Raw genomic sequence first — 20465 nt, 5'->3', positions numbered from 1 at the left:
GGCATCTAAGGATATGCGGGAAGAGACTAAACACAAATAATACAAACACTGAGAAACTGGAAGCTCTGTTTTATGGATATGGATAGCAAGATATAAGCAGCGAAAGTGTTTTAGTCACTTTAGTTTTATACAGAGATTAGGCATATTTTTATCAACTAGAGGAGAAATTGTTGATAGCAATTAATAAAGAGTTGAAGGATTTTATCTAGGAGGGGAAGACGGCAGCAGTCAAGTGGGATAAGCTGATCCTTCCAATAGAACAAGGTTTGGAATTACTTGATTTGAAGTAATATTTCAGAGCTACACAGTTAATGCTCCTATACACAGCACAAGCAGAAAGCTATAATTTAAACTGGAAATGGATGATGATGAAATGAGGGGGTAGATCAAGAAATAAGGCAAGAGTTTCATTTTGGATGCAGATCCTTAAGGAGAATAACAATAGCCATACAGAATATTATATTCAGAAAGTAACAGAAAGAATTTTAAGAACTAAGGCCAATACGGGAATTGAAAAGGGAGATTCTGGTGATAAGGATGACTGCAATTAGGGGTTCAGAGAATAAGCAAGAGGGGGCAGGAATTTACAGGTGAAAACTGGCAAAGGAACCTAGCCATTGGGAGCAAATAATAAGAGAAGGAAATGTAGCAGAATGGGAAGAGTTCAAGAATATATTTGGGCTGCAGGCTAGAGACTGCCTTTCCTGTAAAGGACTGATAGCAGAGTATAGGCAAAGAGAAAAGAACAGGGGACTTTTAAGTGAAATATCATCACTGGTAGAGTCTTTAGTTGAATCTAGAACAGAAACTACCATTAAAAAGGGATAGTTAGTATGGCATATAAAATATTGCAAGATAACTATAGGAACCAATCAGAGGAGGTTAGAAAGGATTGGACACAGAGTCTGGATAAGCAATTCACAAAAAAACAATGAGAGGATATATGTATGGTTCCCAAATGTGCAATGAAGTCTAGAAGATTTCGGATGTTTGCTTGAAAGTGTTTATATAGTTATTTTTATACCCCAAGCAGACTCCTAAGAATTTTTCTTCAGGTAGATTGCAAATGGAGGTGTACTAGGGAAGAAAGAGATAATTAGGAACATATTTTTGGAAGTGTAATGAGTTGGTAGACTTTAAAATTCCCTGCATACTTCTCTGTCAGATATACTGGATGAACAAATTGTGTAACTAAGGAAATTATTTTTTGAGTTGTGATACAGGCTCTGAATTGCCTAGACACAGTAAGGCCTTGCTGAGTTTAATTCTGGTTGTAGAACTGGGATCTTTAGAAAATGGAAGAAGCAAATTACATAGTAAAAATGGGAATTGTGGGAAGAATACATGCAGAATAATGTTTTGGGGGGAGGAATGAGGTTTAAGGGAAGGTATGAATTAAATGAGCTATGTAATGTTCAACTGACAATGACTGTATATTATACAATGTTTGCAGCTGAAAGCATGTTAATATGGTTTGTTTTCATTTATATAAATGTATGATTGCCTATGTCTTAAATGACAATTCATTAAAGATTTTTTTTTGGTTAAAAAAAGTTGAACTTGTGGAAATACTTCTTCTAAGAAAAAATAGTATGATGCTTTAAAAGAGATACTAGGGAGAGAAATGAGTGCAAGTTTATTAAACAATTAATTTGAGTTTGGGATAGGTGAATACCAATAAGGAAGAAAGATTACTAGGTGCAGCTGTCCAGGATAGATGTAATGGACATTTGGCCCTCTTCCATTATCATGTTTATGTGTCACAGTCATGAAATGTGAAATGCTATCATTAAGATGACTGGGTATTATAATGAATTTTTCAAGTGTTTCAAAAGCCACTCTTCTTGTTCCTGGTCTTCTGTCTGTAATGGCATCAATGGACTTCTCCCTCTCGCATGTGCACCGCATGGACACAGACACATCCATGTACTCATTCACTCACATGAACACACACACACACACACACACACACACACACACACACACACACACACACACACACACACACACACACACACACACACACCTATATGCCATTTGGATTCTGTTTACCACTCACAGCTTCCATGTCAGTCTAGTTTTCTAAATAAGATCAATGCACTTAGTTCACACTGGCTGTGACAAAAAGAACTTCAACAAAGAAGTGACTATTCCAGGGAATTTTGCTGCAGGAGGGTTGTATACATTGAAACAGAAATATAGAATCCTAAAACTCTATGGTGGATAACTGAAAGGTCATTTTTCATGTTAAACAATTGTTTTTGCTTGTGGTATAACACAACTACAACAAATACTGGAATATGCAGAAAGAATCAGATTCCATTAGATCAATCTCCAGATCTTCTATGTTACAGTTAGAAGTGAATTTTAGTCTGTAGTGTGTTCGTGTGTGTGATTCCTAAAGACAGATGTATGCAGTGAAGAAGGCCAAAAACTAATATCTAATTGTCAACACTTTTATTTATTGATATATGTATCTCTCTGTTTGTATATATTTAATTAAAGCAGATAGTTATACTGGACTGCAATGATCCCTTTTCAGCCATGAGCTAGTTACAAAAACAAGAACAAATAGGAAGACATAACATTACAACTTGTTTCAAAGAACACCTAGTATTAATGAACCCCTCTGCTGTGGAAAGCATAAATATCCAAATAATACAGAGAATATTACTTGAGGTCTACAGTTGTATTCCACATACTGTATTCAACTTAGCGTAGTTCATATATACAATATCTATGTCCAAGTAAGATGCAGTTTTCTGGTTTATGTGGCCCACTTTCAGAAATGACTAACATTTCTCACCTAAAAACTACATCATTAATGAATTTAATAAAGTCATACTTCTTTATCAGATGCTACCCAGAAAATGCACATTTTCAAGATGCATGCAAGAACATAACAATTTAATTAATGTGAAACGTTTCACCCCTCATACTGCTGACAATGGAGTTGTCTTGTATGTCTTTATGTCTGTAAACAGCAGAAAATAAGCTTAGACATTCATCATAAGTATACAGTCACTAAAGCTAGCAAATATTAATATTTTAAAATAAATGCATTCCTGGCAGACAGAAAAAAGGTTGTGTAACCCTGGTTAGCCAACATTTGTTAATCCTTTACTTACAATATCATAATGTTAACTGAAAGTAAATATCAGAAGTATTCAATGAAAATGTGCCAAAGTATTTATATCATTCCAGGTTGTGCATACATAGGAAGATGGTAACTATTATACTTCAAATAATTAAGAACGCTTCTTTCCACAAGGTTTTTGTAGCCACACTCTTCATACTGCTTCTGTAAATATTCTTGTGGATCTTCAGAAAGACTTAGTCCATCACTTACTAGCTTGTAAACCATCTGTTCAATTGTTGGGACATCAAATACCTAAAATAAGAAAAAAATGGAAAAGAATCAAAGCATATTTTGCCATGGTTATCCATATGAATTATTCAAAAAATTCACAAATTACTTGAAATGCAGTACTACACCAACAGCTAACTGAGGAGATAGAATTATTTTGTGATAAACCATATTTCATTTATGAGCTATGATACAGAGATGCTTCTTTTTTTTTCCTCAAAAAAAATTTTACTTTTCAAATACAGTTGAATAAATTCCATAGTATCTGTATATAACATCTTAAATAACTATGTACACTATTTACATCAGCCTGACACTATAACAGAGCTCAATATATACAATTACTTTACAGGTATAACAATCCAGTTGTCAGAGTGTATCTGTTCAGTTATTGTAAAGTGTCAATCAATGATAAGACTTTTTTCCATGGATTGTTAATAAATGGCTTAGTATGAATCCTTAATTCTTTAATTTTAACTTCCAACAATGATGTGGTCTTTAGTAGGCTGTAGAAGTCTTCCAAAGTCGGTATTGTGTTTGTATTCCATCTTCTTGTTATACGCTTCCTTGAGATTGCAAGTATTGTCCATACTAGATACATATTTGACCCATTCAAATGAGGACCTTCATATGCATTTAATAATACTAGAGCTTTAGATAAGTTAAACAATTCATTAAATAAAGCTTGTAAAAAGTTTTTAATCAAATTCCAAAATGGCTTAATTTTAACACAGTCGAAAAAAGTGTGATTCCAATCTGCATTGTGTATTTGTTCACACCTCCAACATATAACCTTTGTGGAAGAATTAATTTTAATAATTCTATTTGGAGTTAAGCATGCTCTGTGCAAGCATTTCCAATTAAAAACTTTCCAGTATTGTGTAAAGGATGTATGTTTTATTGATAATAAAATATTTGATATAATTTCAGTTAGCTGTAATGAATGTCCTTTTGTTTTATAATTCCAATGTGAGGATTTGGGTGTTGTTTTATAATTTATCAATATCTTGTAAAATTTCGAAATACCATTTCCCATGTCATAATCATTATATATGATTTCATATGGGCATTTCATAAGTTTAGGTATTTCTTTAAATGAAGAATTACTAATTATTCTGCATAAATCTTGCGAATACATCAGAATGCTTTGCATGTTAGCCAATCTTGTTGTGGAATTTTGTATGTTGTTTCTGTTGTTTGCATATCCAGAACCTTTAGTTCTTTGATACACTGAAACCAACAAACAAATCCTTTATGTTCCCAGGAATTAATTTCTCTGTATATTTTATGTGGATAGCTCTTTGTAACTATCAATGGTGTTAAAAGATCAAACCAGATTTTTAAATCTATATTTGCATTAATAATTTTCCTAAATGAGTCGATGTAATAATTAATCATATGAGTTTTAGTGGGCTTAGTTATGTTATATTGCATACTAATACATAATATGTGCCATGGCAAATTGTTTTTATCTATTTGAAATGTGTTTTGTAAATCATATTTGCAGAATAATTTTGACTTTTTCAATCTGAGATTGTTTTAGATATTGATGCTTTTATATATGTTTCTATATCAGGAATGTTTAATCCTCCCTGTTTCCATGGTCTGATATGATGTATTAAAGCTATTCTGTTTCTTTTGGGGAACCATAAAAATTTTATTAGGCATGAGTTTATTTCTTTGAGTATATTCCTTTCTGGTAACAGTGTATTGCCAAAGCTATATATAGAATCTTGGGTAGTAAAACCATTTGGTTGAGTGGCGTTTGAAAGACATGCGTGAATAGGCATGCCTTCATTGAAGGTTGGGCATCGGGCTGGCACCTCGGCACCATAAAAATCAACTGGCAATCATTAGTGGACCAGAGTTCCACTGTGGCAACCAAAAACCAGGAAAACTAACCAGGAAAAGCCGAAAGAAGAACAACATTAACTGTAGTCTATCTTCAAATGTTAATACTATTTTGTCCACTTTTCCACAGAGATTTTAATTGTATTGATGATATTATTGTAGTTTTTTTGAGACTAATTCATTATTATCCTTGCATAACTCAATTCCTAGATATTTTAAGGTAGATTCTTGTTTCCCTTTAATGTGATTCTCCTTCGTCTGCAATTCTTTTTTATTTAAAAATAAAAATTTTGATTTTGATTTACTGAAATGGAGTCCTGAAGTCCTGTAAAATGTGTCAATTAAAATATCTAATTCTTCTAATGTGTCTTTTGTATTGGATAATGTTAATAATATGTCATCAGCAAAGAGCATTACTTTAGAATTGTATTGTTCATAAACATTTACTCCTTTGATTTTTGTATTGTTACATATTGAATCTGTCAATAGCCAAATAGAATCGGTGACTTGGTACATCCTTATTTAATACCCTTTGTTATATGTATAGATTCAGAGGTGAAAGGACGTAGCTTAACATACGCTAAATTATTTGCATATATATTCTTTAGCAGATGAAGAAAGGAAGGAGGAAATTCAAATAACACCAGAATTTTGAATAAATAGTCCCGATTTAGGGAATCAAAGACTTTCTCTATATCTAAGCCAATTTTGAGTGTTTCTTTATTTTCTTTATTAACATAATCTATAAGAGGAATTATCCTTTTAATATTGTCATGCGTGTGTCTATGATACATAAATCCAGTTTGATCATTATTTATTGGTTGGATAGTGGTATTTTCATTCTGTTAGTTAATATTGTCATAAATATCTTATAGTCATTATTTAATAATGATATAGGTCTATATGAGGTACAGAAGTTTGGGGATTTGTTTTCCTTTAAGATTGGTGTGATTAAGGAATTTCTCCAAGAGGGTGGTATTAAAGCTTGTGACTGAATTTCTAATAGAGTTTTATGGAAGAGGGATAGTATCTTTGAAGGAAAAAGTTTATATATTTCCATAATTATGCCATCTATACCTGGAGCTTTATTATTTTACCCTCTTTTATTTTATCTGTAATTTCTTTGTAGGATATGGGTGTTTGCAGATTTAGTTTTAATTTTTCAGATTTTTTTTATATTAGAACATTTTTCATCTAGATTTAATTGATCAATATGCATATTTTCTTTTTGGAAATGTTCCATATAGTGATTTCTATAGGCATCAAGAATGTCACCTATATCCAAGACATTTTCCCCTTTATTTCATGGAAGATAAGTTTAATGTTATTAGCTTTTGATTGTATTTTGATTCTTGTGGATTTGGGAGAAGTGGTCAATGTATTAATTTTTAGTTTTTCTAAAGCTAAACTAGTTTTATGTGCTAGAATTTCTTGTATTTATTGTTTAATACTTATACTGTATTTTTCATGTCCAAATGATTTTGATTTTTTTCAGCTTTTACTAACAAAAGAATCCCATTCTCTGTTTTTTTTATACCAAGTTAGGGTTTTACCATATATGTAAGCTTTTAATGAGTCCCATATCATTATTTTATTTATCTCTGTGGTGTAATTAATATCTAAGAAGAACTGTAATTCAGATAATAGCCAGGTTTGAACTCTTTAATTTTAGTTATATATGCTGGAATTCTAGAGTTAAAGATTAATGGTTTGTACCCATTTTGAAGTTTCAGTATCAATGAATTGTGGTCTGAAAAGGGGCAGGGAGTGATTGAGAAATTAATGATTTTAGAGTGTAAGTCATGGGAAGCAAATATTTTATATATTCTAGTTTGGATACCAAATCTGTAATCTTGATGAGAAAACAACAAGGATTTATCTTCTTTAAATTTGAAAGTATCTACAAGATGAAATGATTCTACCCACTTGTTTAAAGCTTTTGATACAGCAGATGTACGCAGCAGTCTTTTATTTGTAGTTTCAAAAATATCAAATATACAGTTAAAATTTCCTCCTAATATTAAGTTGCCTTTATAATTATTGGAAATTAAATCCAAGTGTTTTTTAACAGTTCCTAATCCAATGCCTGGGAACCAGTATAGACTGGCTAGCATCCATATTCTGTTATTATATTTAACTATTACTAATATCATAAGGCCTTCTTTATCTTCATACTTATAAATGATTTCTGGGTTAATCACATTTGTTTTCCATAAAATTGTTACCCCTTTTGTATTTGTCTTATAAGTGGATTGTGCCAATATCATATATTCCTTAGGATTCATTTGTAATTGTCATTTGTTTTGAAATTAGTTTCTTGAAGGAAGACAATTTGTGCTTTGTTCAGTTTTAAATATTTCAGTAGATTTGATCTCTTGCTAGGATTGTTTAAGCCATTGGTATTTAAAGATAATAAAGTTAAATCCATCTTAGGTTATTTAGACTATGTATTTTTGTTTTATTGTGACTATTAAACATTTTCCTCCAATAACTATAAAGTATATGTTTGAGCTTTTAAAGGAAATTATCAGTTTTATACTTTGAGTGTTTACCAATAAAGTAATGTTTTAGTTAGGCATACTAAAATGTTTTTGTAAAATAAATTTAAATTAATAAATGTTAACAAAACTAAGATTCACACTAGCCATGGAATGCAAATCATTCCAAATCTGATGGCTAAACCTAAGTCCATCAAATTATCACTCATACCTTGACAATCCAGAACATCTGAGCTCCATAAATTGAATTATCATATGAAGAATATTTGTAATAGGAATAAGCAATATTTATATTATTTTGAACAGATATAGTACTATTGTAGATTAGACAGAATTGTAATACAATATAAATGCCTACTTATTGTATAAGCAATTAATATTTACATGAAAGATAGTTGACAAGCAATTCAACCATAGTAAAGTAGGATGCATCATATATAAAACCTCAGTAAAAGATTATAGCACACAGTTGTTTAACATATTCACCCTTATTGATGAAGTCTTTCAAAACTTACTATTTAATGTAAATTGATGGTAATAATATTTATACCTAATGTTTATAATACAATGTATTTTACTGGATATATCAGAAGTTATGCTTCATTGTTTGCCAGCATTTAAGTAATCACTTTGTTTGTTGCTAACTTACTTAAAGCATCAAGTTTGTTTTATGTAAACATTGATGAAAGTTAGTGCATTTTAATTTTCAGTACATCCTTATTCCCTCCATTTCCTACACATAAGGATTTTGAAATCTGTCATTTCTTATTATAAAATGAGTGAAATTATACATTAAAAACAACAAATTCACTTATTGTGATTAATGACTACACATTCCCTTTCCATATCCATAAATTGCCATTTTATGGCATATACTGAAAGTTTTTAGATTTAAATGACAACATTCTATTTTGTATAATCAGCAAAGGCTAAACTGAGTGATTATTGTCATTTTAATACTATTTGTTCAGAATGTGATTGTTACATTCTGTGACATTCCTAGTTCAGGCTTCTATTGTTTCCCTTGAACAACTTTGTCAGTTTGATGTCATGTATAAAACATTAGTTGCCTTGGTAACAGCTTAAGTATTATGTATGGTCAAGATGTGTTACAAAACCACAATTTAAGTTAAAGCAATTATATGACTTGTTATGCACATTTACTTGTATGAGAAAATTATCATGCTTCCCCTTGATGTTCAATATAGTGAATGCCATTTATGACAAGTTAAAACAATAGTGTTATTATACTCAAGCCGTGTTATTAAACTGAGTGTCTATTGTCAATGTAATACTATTTGTTCAGAATATGATTGTTACATTCTGTGACATTTCAAGCCAAGTTGGTGCAGCGGTAGCATTGTTGCCTCATAGCAAGAGGTTCTCCCGTTCGATTCACAGCTGGAGCGCCTTCTGTGTGGAGTTTGCATGTTCTCCCCATGGTCGAGTGGTGTTCAAAAGACATGTGCGAATGGGCGTGCCTTCGTTGAAGGTTGGGCATCGAGCTGCCACTTCGGCACCATGAAAATCTACTGCCAATCATTAGCGGACCGAAGTTCCGCTGTGGTGACCCCTAACCGGGAAAAGCAGAAGGAACAACAACAACAACAACATTCTGTGGCATTTCAAGTTCAGGCTTCTATTGTTTCTCTTGAACAACTTTGTCAGTTTGATGTCATGTATAAAAAAGAAGTTATGTACCTACCATAACGTTCCATGTTAGTTGTCTTCATCTCGCCTTCTTTCTTGCTGGTTGGGATCAGAGCTGATCCTCGGCTCTGACTCGGCCATCTTCTATAGCTCGAGAGCTGTTTACTGGCTCAAGGCTACCCCTTTTCCCATGATGCCTAGCGATAGCTATCCAGATCTCGTTTGAAATAGCTAACCCCAGACATAGCCAGAGAATAAACCTGTCCAAACAAATAGGTTGAGTATACCTGTGATACTCTCTAAGGCAGTAGAGGAAACAAAACAGAGAACACTCAGCCAGTGAAACCAGAACTCCTCTCGGTCCAATAGGACAGGGGATGGAGGGTGGGACGCAAGAAAAAAGGCGAGATGAAGACAACTAACATGGAACGTTATGGTAGGTACATAACTTCTTTATGTTAAGTTGTCTATCTCGCCTTCGTTCTTGCTGGTTGGGACAGTGTCCCTAGCACCTACAGTCCTGGGTGGCTCATTGGAACAGACTCTTCAGAATAGTGGAACCAAAGTCAGCTCTGTTCCTGGAGACCATATCTAGCTTGTAATGAGAAATAAAGGTATGAGGATTTGCCCACATAGCAGCTGCACAGATAGAATCCATGGGCAACCTAGATTGGAAGGCTACAGAGGTGGCCAAGGCCCTAGTAGAATGACCTTTCAGTTTGATAGGTAACTCTTTGTTCCTTAATTGATAAATGAAAGTAATAGTGTGAGACAACCACCTGGATAAGGTCACCTTGGAAACTGGGAGACCTTGTTTGCCTAGAGCATAGGAAAGGAATAGTTGGTCCGACTTCCTTATTTCCTTAGTCCTGTGCAGGTAAGAACTGTAGGTAACAATTATCTATGAATGTCTAATTGGTGTAATTTGTACTCTGCCTTGTTGGTGTGGTTAGGGAAAAACACAGGAAGGTCTATAGATTGGTTTAAATTATTTTCTGAGCAGACTTTTGGAAGAAATGAAGGATTAGTCCTCAGAGCAACCCTGTCCTTATGAAAAACCAAGCATGGAGGATGAACACATAGTGCCTGAAGTTCAGAGACGCATCTGGCTGAAGTAATAGCTACCAGAAAGAGTGTCTTCCAAGATAGAAACTTAATGAAACAGGACACTGCTGGTTCAAAAGGGGGCAGAGTTAAGGAAGTTAATACCAAATTAAGTTCCCAAGGAGGAGGGGGATCTCTCACTGGAGGCTTAAGGAGAGTGGTCCCTCTCAAAAAAGCTTTACAGAGCTTATGAGACATAATGTTTGAATTTGACAAACCAACATGAAAGTTAGAAATGGCTGCCAATTGAACCCTGATTGTAGCCGAAGCGGACCTGGAATGAAAAAGTTGTGCTAGGAATTCCAGAATTTCATGGACTGGAACTGAAAAGGGATCTATGTCCCTAGCCTCTGCCCAACAAGAAAAACGTTTCCATTTACTAGCATAAGTTTTTCTGGTTGTGGACTTGTGAGAGGAGACAATAATCTCATGTACAGCTGGGGAAATGCTGGGAAGCCTGGCTAAGGTTGAAAATGGAGCAACCAAGCTGTGAGCTGAAGAGTTTGGAGGGATTGATGCAACCTGCCTGATCGATGAATCAGTAGGTCTGGAATCGGATCCAGAGTCCAAGGCTGATCGAGAAGGTAATGTGCAGGAATGGAAACCATATCTGTCAAGGACAGTAGGGGGCAATGAGGATAATTTTGCAACCCAACAATATTGCTTTCTGTATGAGTTTTGGAATCAGGGGAAACAGAGGAAAGACATAAAGAAGTCCCTGAGGCCAATCGTGGACTACAGCACCTCTGGGTGAGTGACCTGGAAGCGGAAGAAGGGAGAACTAGTTGCTGCATTTGCTGTTGAAGGGGGTGGCAAAAAGATCGCAACAAGGCTGTCCCCATTTGCGGAAGATAAGATCTGCAACTTCCTGATTCAGAGACCACTCATGAGGCATGAGGATAGCCCTGCTGAGCCTGTCTGCTATGACAATGGACCTCCCAGGGATGTGCGTCGAAATCAGAAAATGTTGGGAGGAAATCGCCCACTGCCACAGTCTGAGTGCTTCTCGACACAGGAGGTAGGACCTGTTGTGCCCTGCTTGTTGATGTACCACACCACTGACATTTTGTCTGTCTGAATTGCAATGGTCCCAGAAGGAAGTGAGTCCTGAAGGGCTTGCAACGCTAGGAGCACAGCTCTCATTTCTAGGACGTTTATGTGCAGATGGTACTTGTGAGGCTGCCAAGTGCTTTGGACTGTCCTGCCCTGATAATGCTCCCCCACCCTATCAGGGAGGCATCTGTGGTCACTGTGGCTACTGGAGGGGGCTGAATGAAGGGTCTGCTCTGAGTCACTAGTGGGGAGACCATCCACCAGGAAAGGTGCCTTTTGCATGCTTCTGTAATCATGATCGTGTGAGACATGGGCAGCTGTTGGAAAGACCACTGTGTGAACAGAAGCCACTGAAGGATCCTCATGTGAAAATGGGCCAGTGGGATTAGAAGAATGGCTGTTGCCATGGAACCCAGAGTTTGAAGGATGAACCTGACTTGGATTCTTTTGCTCTGCATCAGAATTTGTACTTGCTGACAAATTGTAGACACCCTTTCTGGCGGTAGCCTTGCGGATATGTTCCTTGTGTCTAAGTCTGCACCTATGTAGGTGATAGATTGACAGGGCAACAAGGCAGATTTTTCGAAGTTTATTGTAATGCCTAACTGGGAGCAGATTGTGATTGTGTAGTCTGTGGCTTGAATAAGTGGATGCCTGTTAGTAGCAGTGAGGAGCCCGTCATCTAGATATGCAAACACCTAGAATCCTCGATGTCTCAGGTGAGGCGTGACCACTGCCATACATTTGGTGAATACCCTGGGGGCTGTGGTGAGACCAAAGGGCAGAGCTCTGAACTGGTAATGACTGGCTCCCAGCCGGAAGTGAAGAAATCTCATGGAGCGTCTGTCCGTCTTGACATGGTAGTATGCGTCCTGAAGATATATCGAGCACTGGTCTGCTGGGACTTCCTAGATGACTCTTTTTTCTAGCAGTTTTGAAATTTTATTACTGCTTGGTCCTTCAGATTGGGTGGAACATCTGGAAGGGATTTCCTTGACGGTAAGGGGGGTTGACAGAAGGGAATTTTGTAACCTCCAGATATAATGGACCGTACCCATCTGTCTTGTGTTAAATCTTGCTAGGCTTTTGGGTACAGTGAAAGTCTTCCCCTGAGTGCCTCCAGAGGTGAGCAGCTGGGCAACCCTTCAGAGACGCTGAAAGGGCTTATCAGAGAAAGATTCTCTGTTGCCCTGGTTCTGCAGACCCCCTCTGCCACAAGGGTGGCGTCTGTTTTTATTGTTTCCCCCTCTGCCCCTGGAGGAAAAATCACTACGTGTGTCAGGCAAGGCTCCCAGGGATTTTCAAAACCACATTTTGCCACTCTTCTGACCTTTGGGGTATGGTCTAGAAGGAGTGGAAAATGGACTCCCACGGCAGAGAGAGTCTTGCCTTCTTGCTCACACCTAGTCAAAGTGTCTTTCACCTGTGGTCCAAAAAGAAAGGAACCATTGAAGGGGGTGCTGGTGAATGATGCTTGAAAGGGTTCTGCAAAATTACACAGCTGCATCCATGCATGCCTCCTAAGGGCCACACCCATACCTGCAGCTCTACTCGCACCATTGGCTGCATAGGAAATGAGCCTCACGGAGGAGTTAACTACAGAATTAAGCGTTGCCAGCTGGGAAGCTACTTTAGCTTGAGCCCCCTCAGCTGATGGATCTTGAAGGGTATCTCCAAGCTCTTTAAGGAGATCCCTCTGAAGTCAGGTAAAATGACATAAGTAGTTCAGTGACCTCATAGAAAAGGTCGCTGAAGTGAACATTCACTTCTCGTATCTGTCCATGGTCTTAGACTCCTTGTTAGGAGGATGGACAGACGAAGAGGTCTCTGCTAACTCTTTTTTGGTGGCTGCTGCTACCACCATGGCATCAACAGGAACACCTTTGATAAGGAACTGCATATCCTGGGGTGCTGTTATGAATTTGCCAGGTCTCCTTGGAGTTGTTTCCACTGTATCTGGAGCTGACCAAGCCTTTCAAGCCACCACTGTCATAAGTGGATTGAAAGGCGGAGAAACCCAGGAGGTGGAAGGTCGGGAACCGAATGCATTCAGAAACACAGACTCATCCTCGGTAGGGGCTAGGGGATTCCAGTTCCCCCTCTGCTTAAGCATTTCTACGATGTCCAAGAAGGAAACATCTTCAGAGGGGGATCTAGGGGACCCTTCTAATTCATCTAAGTCTGTATCACAAGTGACAGACTCAGGGGAGTCAATGTGCTTCCTCTTGCACTTTTTCTTATGAGGGGGCTCCTCTGAATGATCAGGGGAGGCCTCAGAAGAAGAGAAACACCAAATGGGGTGCCCTGGAGTGCCAGTTCCCTACGCTTGGGGTCTGGAGGAGGAGCAGAGGTTGGCACAGGCACTACAGGGGACGGAGCCAGTGGGACCGATAGTGGAGCTGACTCAGTGGCCAGGACACTCCTCATGACATTGAAGGCATCCCTGTCTCAATGCAGGGAAAGCTCTGGTTCCGGGGAAATAGGAATCTTTCTCTGCACCAAGGTAGATGGCTCCAAGGCCGATGGAGCTGAGCTCACCTGAGCCGAAGCTCTGAGAGGGAGAACGGGGTTGGACAAGGGTCCGATGCCACTCACCCCCTCGGAGCTGATGAGGGAGCACCGGCGCCCAGATCCCTCGATGGACGGCACCACTGAGGGGATCCAAGCTGATGTCAGAACCAAAGGAGATAGAGTTATCGGAGTCGATGGTTCCACTACTCAAACCCCAACGAATTCCGGCTCCAAACTCATTGGATTCGGAGGAGGAACATCAAGAGAAGTGGATGGAGCCGACACCTGTTGAGGAGGGCTGGACATCTTGGCAAGTGCCTGTGACTTTAGCAACCTACTGACCACTTTCTCCACATCATGATCCGACAGCCTAGAGGATTGAGAGGAGTGAGAGGATCGGTGACTACGCTCGCTCTGAAGTAAAGGAGGAGCCGAATGCACCGATTCTAGTGAAGGGGACCTCAGCCTCTTGTGGCTCTGTGATGGCTCCGAAGTCTCTGATGGAGCTGATGGGGAGATTGTCTTGTCGGTGCCAGCCGGAACCGAAGTGGAAGGTAAAATCTGAACTGAAGATGGCAGCAAACTTGGAGCCGACGGCTTTGTGGGTTTAGGGGATTTCACAGGCTGAGAGCTCTTGGCCGGTGAATCTTGGGGTTTTAAAAGACCCCTAAGAATAAGCTTATTCTTACACATCTGCAGGACTCCTGGACTAAAGGCATGGCAGATAGAACAAGAGTCCTGCAGGTGCACAGCGCCTAAACAATAGAAGGAAGACATGTGCCCATCTGTCACAGACATTTTCTGACAGCATGAGTCACACTTCTTGAACCCAGAAACCTTGGATTCCTTTGACATCCTTAAAGAAGGAAAACAACAATTATAACAACAACTACCAGAAGCAATATACAGTCTATGTAACTAGGAAAGCCTCTAACTTAAATGGCTAGCCTATGAGAGAAAGGTAGAAGGAAAGCCTCTAACTTAAACGGCTAACCTGACAAGAAGAGGTAGGGGGGAGGGGTGGGGGAGAACTCTCTAAGTTAAACAAGTTCTACAAGAAAAAGAAGGGATACTACAACTAAACACTAACTATCACAAAATAAGACTAACGCTAATAACAAACCACTAAAAGTGTTGAATTCTAGAGTAAGAAAGTTATACAAAAAACTTTATACGAGCCTGAGCCAGAAAAACGACACCTCACAGCGGAAGCGCAAACGAGATCTGGGTAGCTATCGCTAGGCATCATGGGATAAGGGGTAGCCTCAAGCCAGTAAACAGCTCTTGTGCTATTGAAGATGGCCGAGTCAGAGACGAGGATCGGCTCCAATTCCAACCAGCAAGAACGAAGGCGAGATAGACAACTTAACATCTACTGTTATGGTAAGATTTTACACAACTGTACTGTGTCCTTCCATATCACTGTTGCAGTATTCCTTACATAAGGGAGAGTACAAAAGCACAAGAGGAAACCTGGGAGGAGGAGGGCATAGAAGAACCCTCCAGAAAGCCATGCAGGATAGCCCTGGCAAAACCTGTCCTGGCCCTGCAAACAACATCCCAATTTATAATGTTTAGTGAAAGTATGAGCAGAGAAACAAGTAGCCACTTCAAGGCTGTAATTGGTGTCTAAACTTTTGAAAAAGGCACCAGAGGAGACAACTGCCCTAGCAGAATGTGCCTTTACAGATGAGGAAAGACTCTCGCCATGAAAAGAATAACAAAAAAATGGTCTTAGAAATCCAGAATGAGATGATTTGCTTGGAAGAAAAGAAACTCAAAGTCCTAGGATGAAAAGAAACAAAAAATTGCTCTGACTGGTGAACTGGCATTTGTTTTATCCACATAATACCTGAGCTGTCTATTCAGATTCAAAGTGTGAGGAAGCTTCTTACTGACAGACTGGTGAGATGGAAAAAGGAAGGAAGGTGATGGAAGATGAATAGATTGATTAAGGGACAATTCATTAACCACCTTGGGCACAAAAGAAAGATTAGTTCTAAGAGACACCCTGTCTCTTGTGAAAAACTGAAAAAGAAGGAATAGCCATGACAGCTTGTAGTTCAGACCTTCTCTTGCCTGAAGCAAGAGCCAACAGAAGAACAGTTTTCTAAGTACAATATTGCAAGGAAGCTGACCTAGCAGGTTCAAAAGGAGATGGAGTCAATTTTTCCAGTAGAAAATTGTGGTCTCAAAAATGTGCAATAGGATTCCTGGGAGGCCTGATATTAAGGACTCCTTTAAGAAACTGCTTGACCTAAAACAGTGAGGCTAAAGGAGGATTCAAGGGCAGACAAGCTGAAATTGAAGAAAGGTGAACGTTGAAAAATATGCCAACCCAGCATGGAGTAAATCACACAAATAAGAGAGAACCAGAGGTACCCCTGCCAATAGGGGATCCTGATGGTGAGAGAAGCACCAGACATACAATTTTTTCCATTTAGACACATATGATTTGTGGTAGTGGGTTTCCTGGGCTCCTGCAGAACCTGGAGTACATCCTCAGAAAAGAGATGCCTAAAAGGAATCAAGACCCTACCACCCACAGTGCCATTTGAAGAGTGGACAGGTGAAGATGAATAAGAGATACTTGTCTTGTATGAGAATATCTGCCTGGTGAGGTAACTTGTGGTGGTTGCCTGTGGCCAAGTTAAAGAGAAGGGGGAACCAGTGCTGTCTGGGCAAAAAGGGAATTACCAGCAAGATTTTGGGACAGTCCTGCAGAACTAATGGTAACAGAAGAGGGGGGATGAAAGGTATCTTGGACACTCTATCCCAAGGAAAAGACAGGGCATCCACTTTCCAAGTCAGAGGACTTGCTACTCTCAGACAGAATAGAGGTTGCTGTCTGTACTGACAAAAGACAAAAAGATCACCGAAAGAATACCCCACTGATGGACTATGTCCAGAAACACATCTGTGAAGCATCCATTTGGAAGCCTGTGTTCTGGATCTACCCAAAGAGTCTGCCACTAGATTGTGCTCTGAACAAATGTAAACCACTTGAAGAGTGTCTTAATACCTGAAAACTAGATCCCATGCCAGAACAGCTAATGTGCAAAGGAGACAGGACCTCATACCTCCCTGTTTGTTGACATACCACATCACAGTGGTAGTATTTATTTTATTTATTTATTTATTGCATTTGTTTACTGGGATAAGTCCACTGGGCCTAAAAGAGCCCATTTTCAGTGGAGGTCCGGGGAGAAAAGCTCCAATGAGATACAGAAAAAATATAAACATTAATTAGTACAGAAGCAGAAACAGTGTTACAGATAGTAAATATAGTAACATATACAGAATATATACATAAAAGCAGGAATCTAGTTTGTTTGATTACAGCAATATATACAGAAAATATACATTACAGCAGAACTCAATGAATTCAATCAGATTTGTATAAACAGAGATCAGTATTATTGTACCAGAATCAACAAGTGAAGATAAAAATAAATATGGAGAAAATATCATCAGTGACTAGTAGCAAAAGACATAGGAGTTTAGTAATCATATAAGGAGAGTGAAGAGGTTAGGTTATAGAGCAGGAACATAGACAGGAAGAGTTGAGATGATTCTTCAGCTGATGGGGCCAGGGTGGAAAAAGGAAAGAAAAGCTTGCAGATCCAGAAGCAGAGCTCTTATCTGTTTAACATTTATATGATCTCACCTCTGATGAGAAGACTAGATACCCTGGACCTTTAGAGGGCCACAAGAAGTCCTCCCACCCCAAATCTGTGGTGTCCGTGAACAGTTTCTGAGAAGGAATTGGAGCCTAAAAGGGAAGTTCCAGATTAAGAGTTCTCAAAACCAGTACTGACGCTCGAGTTTCAGATAAAGAAGTAAGGTAACATAGGACTCCAGCGGATGGCAATGTCGAAGCCACACTGATTTGAGGTACCACTGTAGCTTCCTCATATGAAGCCTGGCAAGAGGAAGCATGAGAATAGGTGAGGCCATAAACCCCAGAACCCTGAGAAATTCCCTGGATGTAAGAGGGGACAGTGGAAGGAGAGACTGAAGAAGGTTGTCAGAGATAAAACCTTGGGAGCATGAACAGAAGCCAACATGGGGATAGTCTGAAGCCTGTATTATGGAATAATATGATCCTAGGATGACATCAGAATCAATTTCTTGAGATGTTGTAAACCCAAGAATTTGGAAAAGACAACTGGTCAAATGGAGATCCCACAACAGACGTCTGGGAGAAGGAGCCTGAATGAGTTGGTCATCTAGATAGGGGAAAATGTGTATCCCTTGAAACCTGCAAAAATAAATGACAGGGGTGAGAGTCATTTGTTGAATACACTTGGGGCAGTAGAGAGACCAAAGGGCAAAGCAGAGAACTAAAATGAGAGGAAGAAACACAGAAATATAAAAATATCTGAACAAAGGGTGAATGGGGATGTGAAAGTATGCATCCTTGAAGTCCACAGAAAACAAGAAGGCCTGGGAAAATGAAGAAGAGGAAACAGAGTTAAAGTGACAGCATCTAGAAAGAAGGAACCTTGATAAAGATGTTGAGTAGAAAAAGATTCAGAATTGGTCTTCAGGTACCCTCCTTCCAAGGAACCAGAAACATTCTGGAAAAAAAAAACTTTTCTACATAGGAGGGTGGGACAGGCTGAATGGTGCCCTGATCCAAAAGGGACAGCAAAACCTCTGGGAAATGATAAAACTGTTCCAGAGGAGGTTGTGGAATACCTGAAAAGGGGGAAAGTGATTTCCACACCATGAAATACCCCTGACAAATGATAGACAGCACCCGAGAGTCTGAGGTGACCTGATGCCAATTTGGAAGGGGGAGAGAAAGGTGGAGATACTGGGGGACCTGGGTGAGGGGGAAAAGGAGGCCAAGTGTCAGTTGGAGACACAATTGTCCTGAAAAGTAGGTTTCTGAGTCAAAGAAGTCTGAGTCAATTTATCAGAGGGAATATGCCTAAACCCCTTCTTACCCTTGGGACATGGGCAAGTCTGGCTATGGACAAATGTGTACTTAGAAGAGTAATTCCTCTAGTATTTGGGGATGGGGAGACAAAAATATATCTGAGTTCCTGCAAGGCCTGACCCTTACCTTGGAGAGACATAAACAGATCAGCAAATTTCACAGAAAAAGATTTTTGTTATCCAGAGGGGCATTCAAAAGCTTGGCTTTAACATCATCAGGTAAAGCATGCAGACATAGCCAAGAATAATGTCTCATCACAGAACCAAAAGCAGCATCCCTGGAAGATGCATCAGCTGCATTTTATGGAGTGATGGGTGACCTGAGAAGTGGACCTAGCAGGGAAAGAGCTGAAGCCTTCACATCAGAATCAGGTAGGTCAGAGACCACCAAGGCTACCTGTGAAAGAAGAGCCAAAACATATCTGTTCATGTGGGTTTGGTAATTAATGGCCCTAAAGGACAAGGTGGCAGCAGTATATACTTTTTACCTAACCTTTCCATAGCTCAACTGTTGTTATCCAAAGGAAGAGGCTTAATAGAAGGCAAAAGCTTAGAAATCTTATCAGGGGAAACCAAAACCAGTGGCAGATCAGCAGAAGGGCACTCATACAAAATTTGCCATCCTCAGCCATCTTATAAAACCTGTAAGGTTTCTTAAGAGGCAGTTGCTCAGAATTAGGAGGCAGAGAAGCAGCAGAAGAGATGTCCAAAATTGCTGCCATAACAGGAGGACAGCTTAGGAGATGCCATCTGTAAAAGATCGTAATACCTTTTTGGAATGTCATAGACCTGGGAGCAATCCCATTTGAAATACTACATCAGGCAAGCAATAGTATCCACAAAGGAGAATTCTTTAAAGGGAGAGTCTGGGTTCAAAGAATCCTCTTTCTCTGAAACATAGTCTAGAGAGGAATTAATCTGAGAGGAGAAAGCTAGGGATTCTTCCCCAGAGTCCAAGTCCTCATCTAAGGAATCTAATTCCCTAGGCCTCTTAACAGGAATGGAAGATCAAGGAGGAGCCGGGAATGGCACTCTGAGGAAGCTTCAAGGTCATAAATGCATTGAACAGACCCGGAGTAAACTCCTGCTTTTTATGTTGGGGGTGTTTAACTACAGGGCTAATGTGCTTGGTTTTCTTTCTTTTCCCAAGTGTGACATCCACCCAAAGGACTCTTGGTGTTTCAGACCCTTGGTGGGATTTGATAATAATAGTAGGAATCTCTTCCCTCACTAAAATCTGAGGCATCCCTCTCAGTCCCCAGGAAATAATTATTCAAAGTTCCCCCTTCAATGTCTAAAAGAGAATTTGGAAAAGCCTCTGAGGATGTGCGAGAATTTGTATCCATGCTGGTCTTCAACAGGGTCACGTCAGAGGAATCTGAGGCAAGCACTAGATAGTCTTCAGTGGTTTAACTAGCTTCTAGAGAGATGTCAGAGGAGGCTGTACAGCATCTGGATCAGACCTAGTCTTTTTGGCCTTCTTTTTA

The 20465-nt window shown here is 39.0% G+C and overlaps 1 protein-coding gene across 1 annotated transcript in view; it reads right to left on the bottom strand.

Moving 5' to 3' along the window:
- Window positions 1-2442: 2442 nt before the first annotated feature.
- Window positions 2443-20465, bottom strand: part of CFAP61 (cilia and flagella associated protein 61) — a 4145169-nt gene continuing 4127146 nt past the window's right edge. The window contains exon 27 of the mRNA XM_044057082.1: window positions 2443-3391. Coding sequence (XP_043913017.1) covers window positions 3191-3391 — 201 coding nt within the window. The 3' untranslated portion in view covers window positions 2443-3190. The remainder of the gene's footprint in view (window positions 3392-20465) is intronic.

Source organism: Protopterus annectens, chromosome 1.part2 (assembly GCF_019279795.1).
Source record: "Protopterus annectens isolate FY-2018-M chromosome 1.part2, PAN1.0, whole genome shotgun sequence".
Classification (NCBI taxonomy): domain Eukaryota; kingdom Metazoa; phylum Chordata; order Ceratodontiformes; family Protopteridae; genus Protopterus; species Protopterus annectens.
This window is presented reverse-complemented; position numbering and strand designations above follow the sequence as displayed.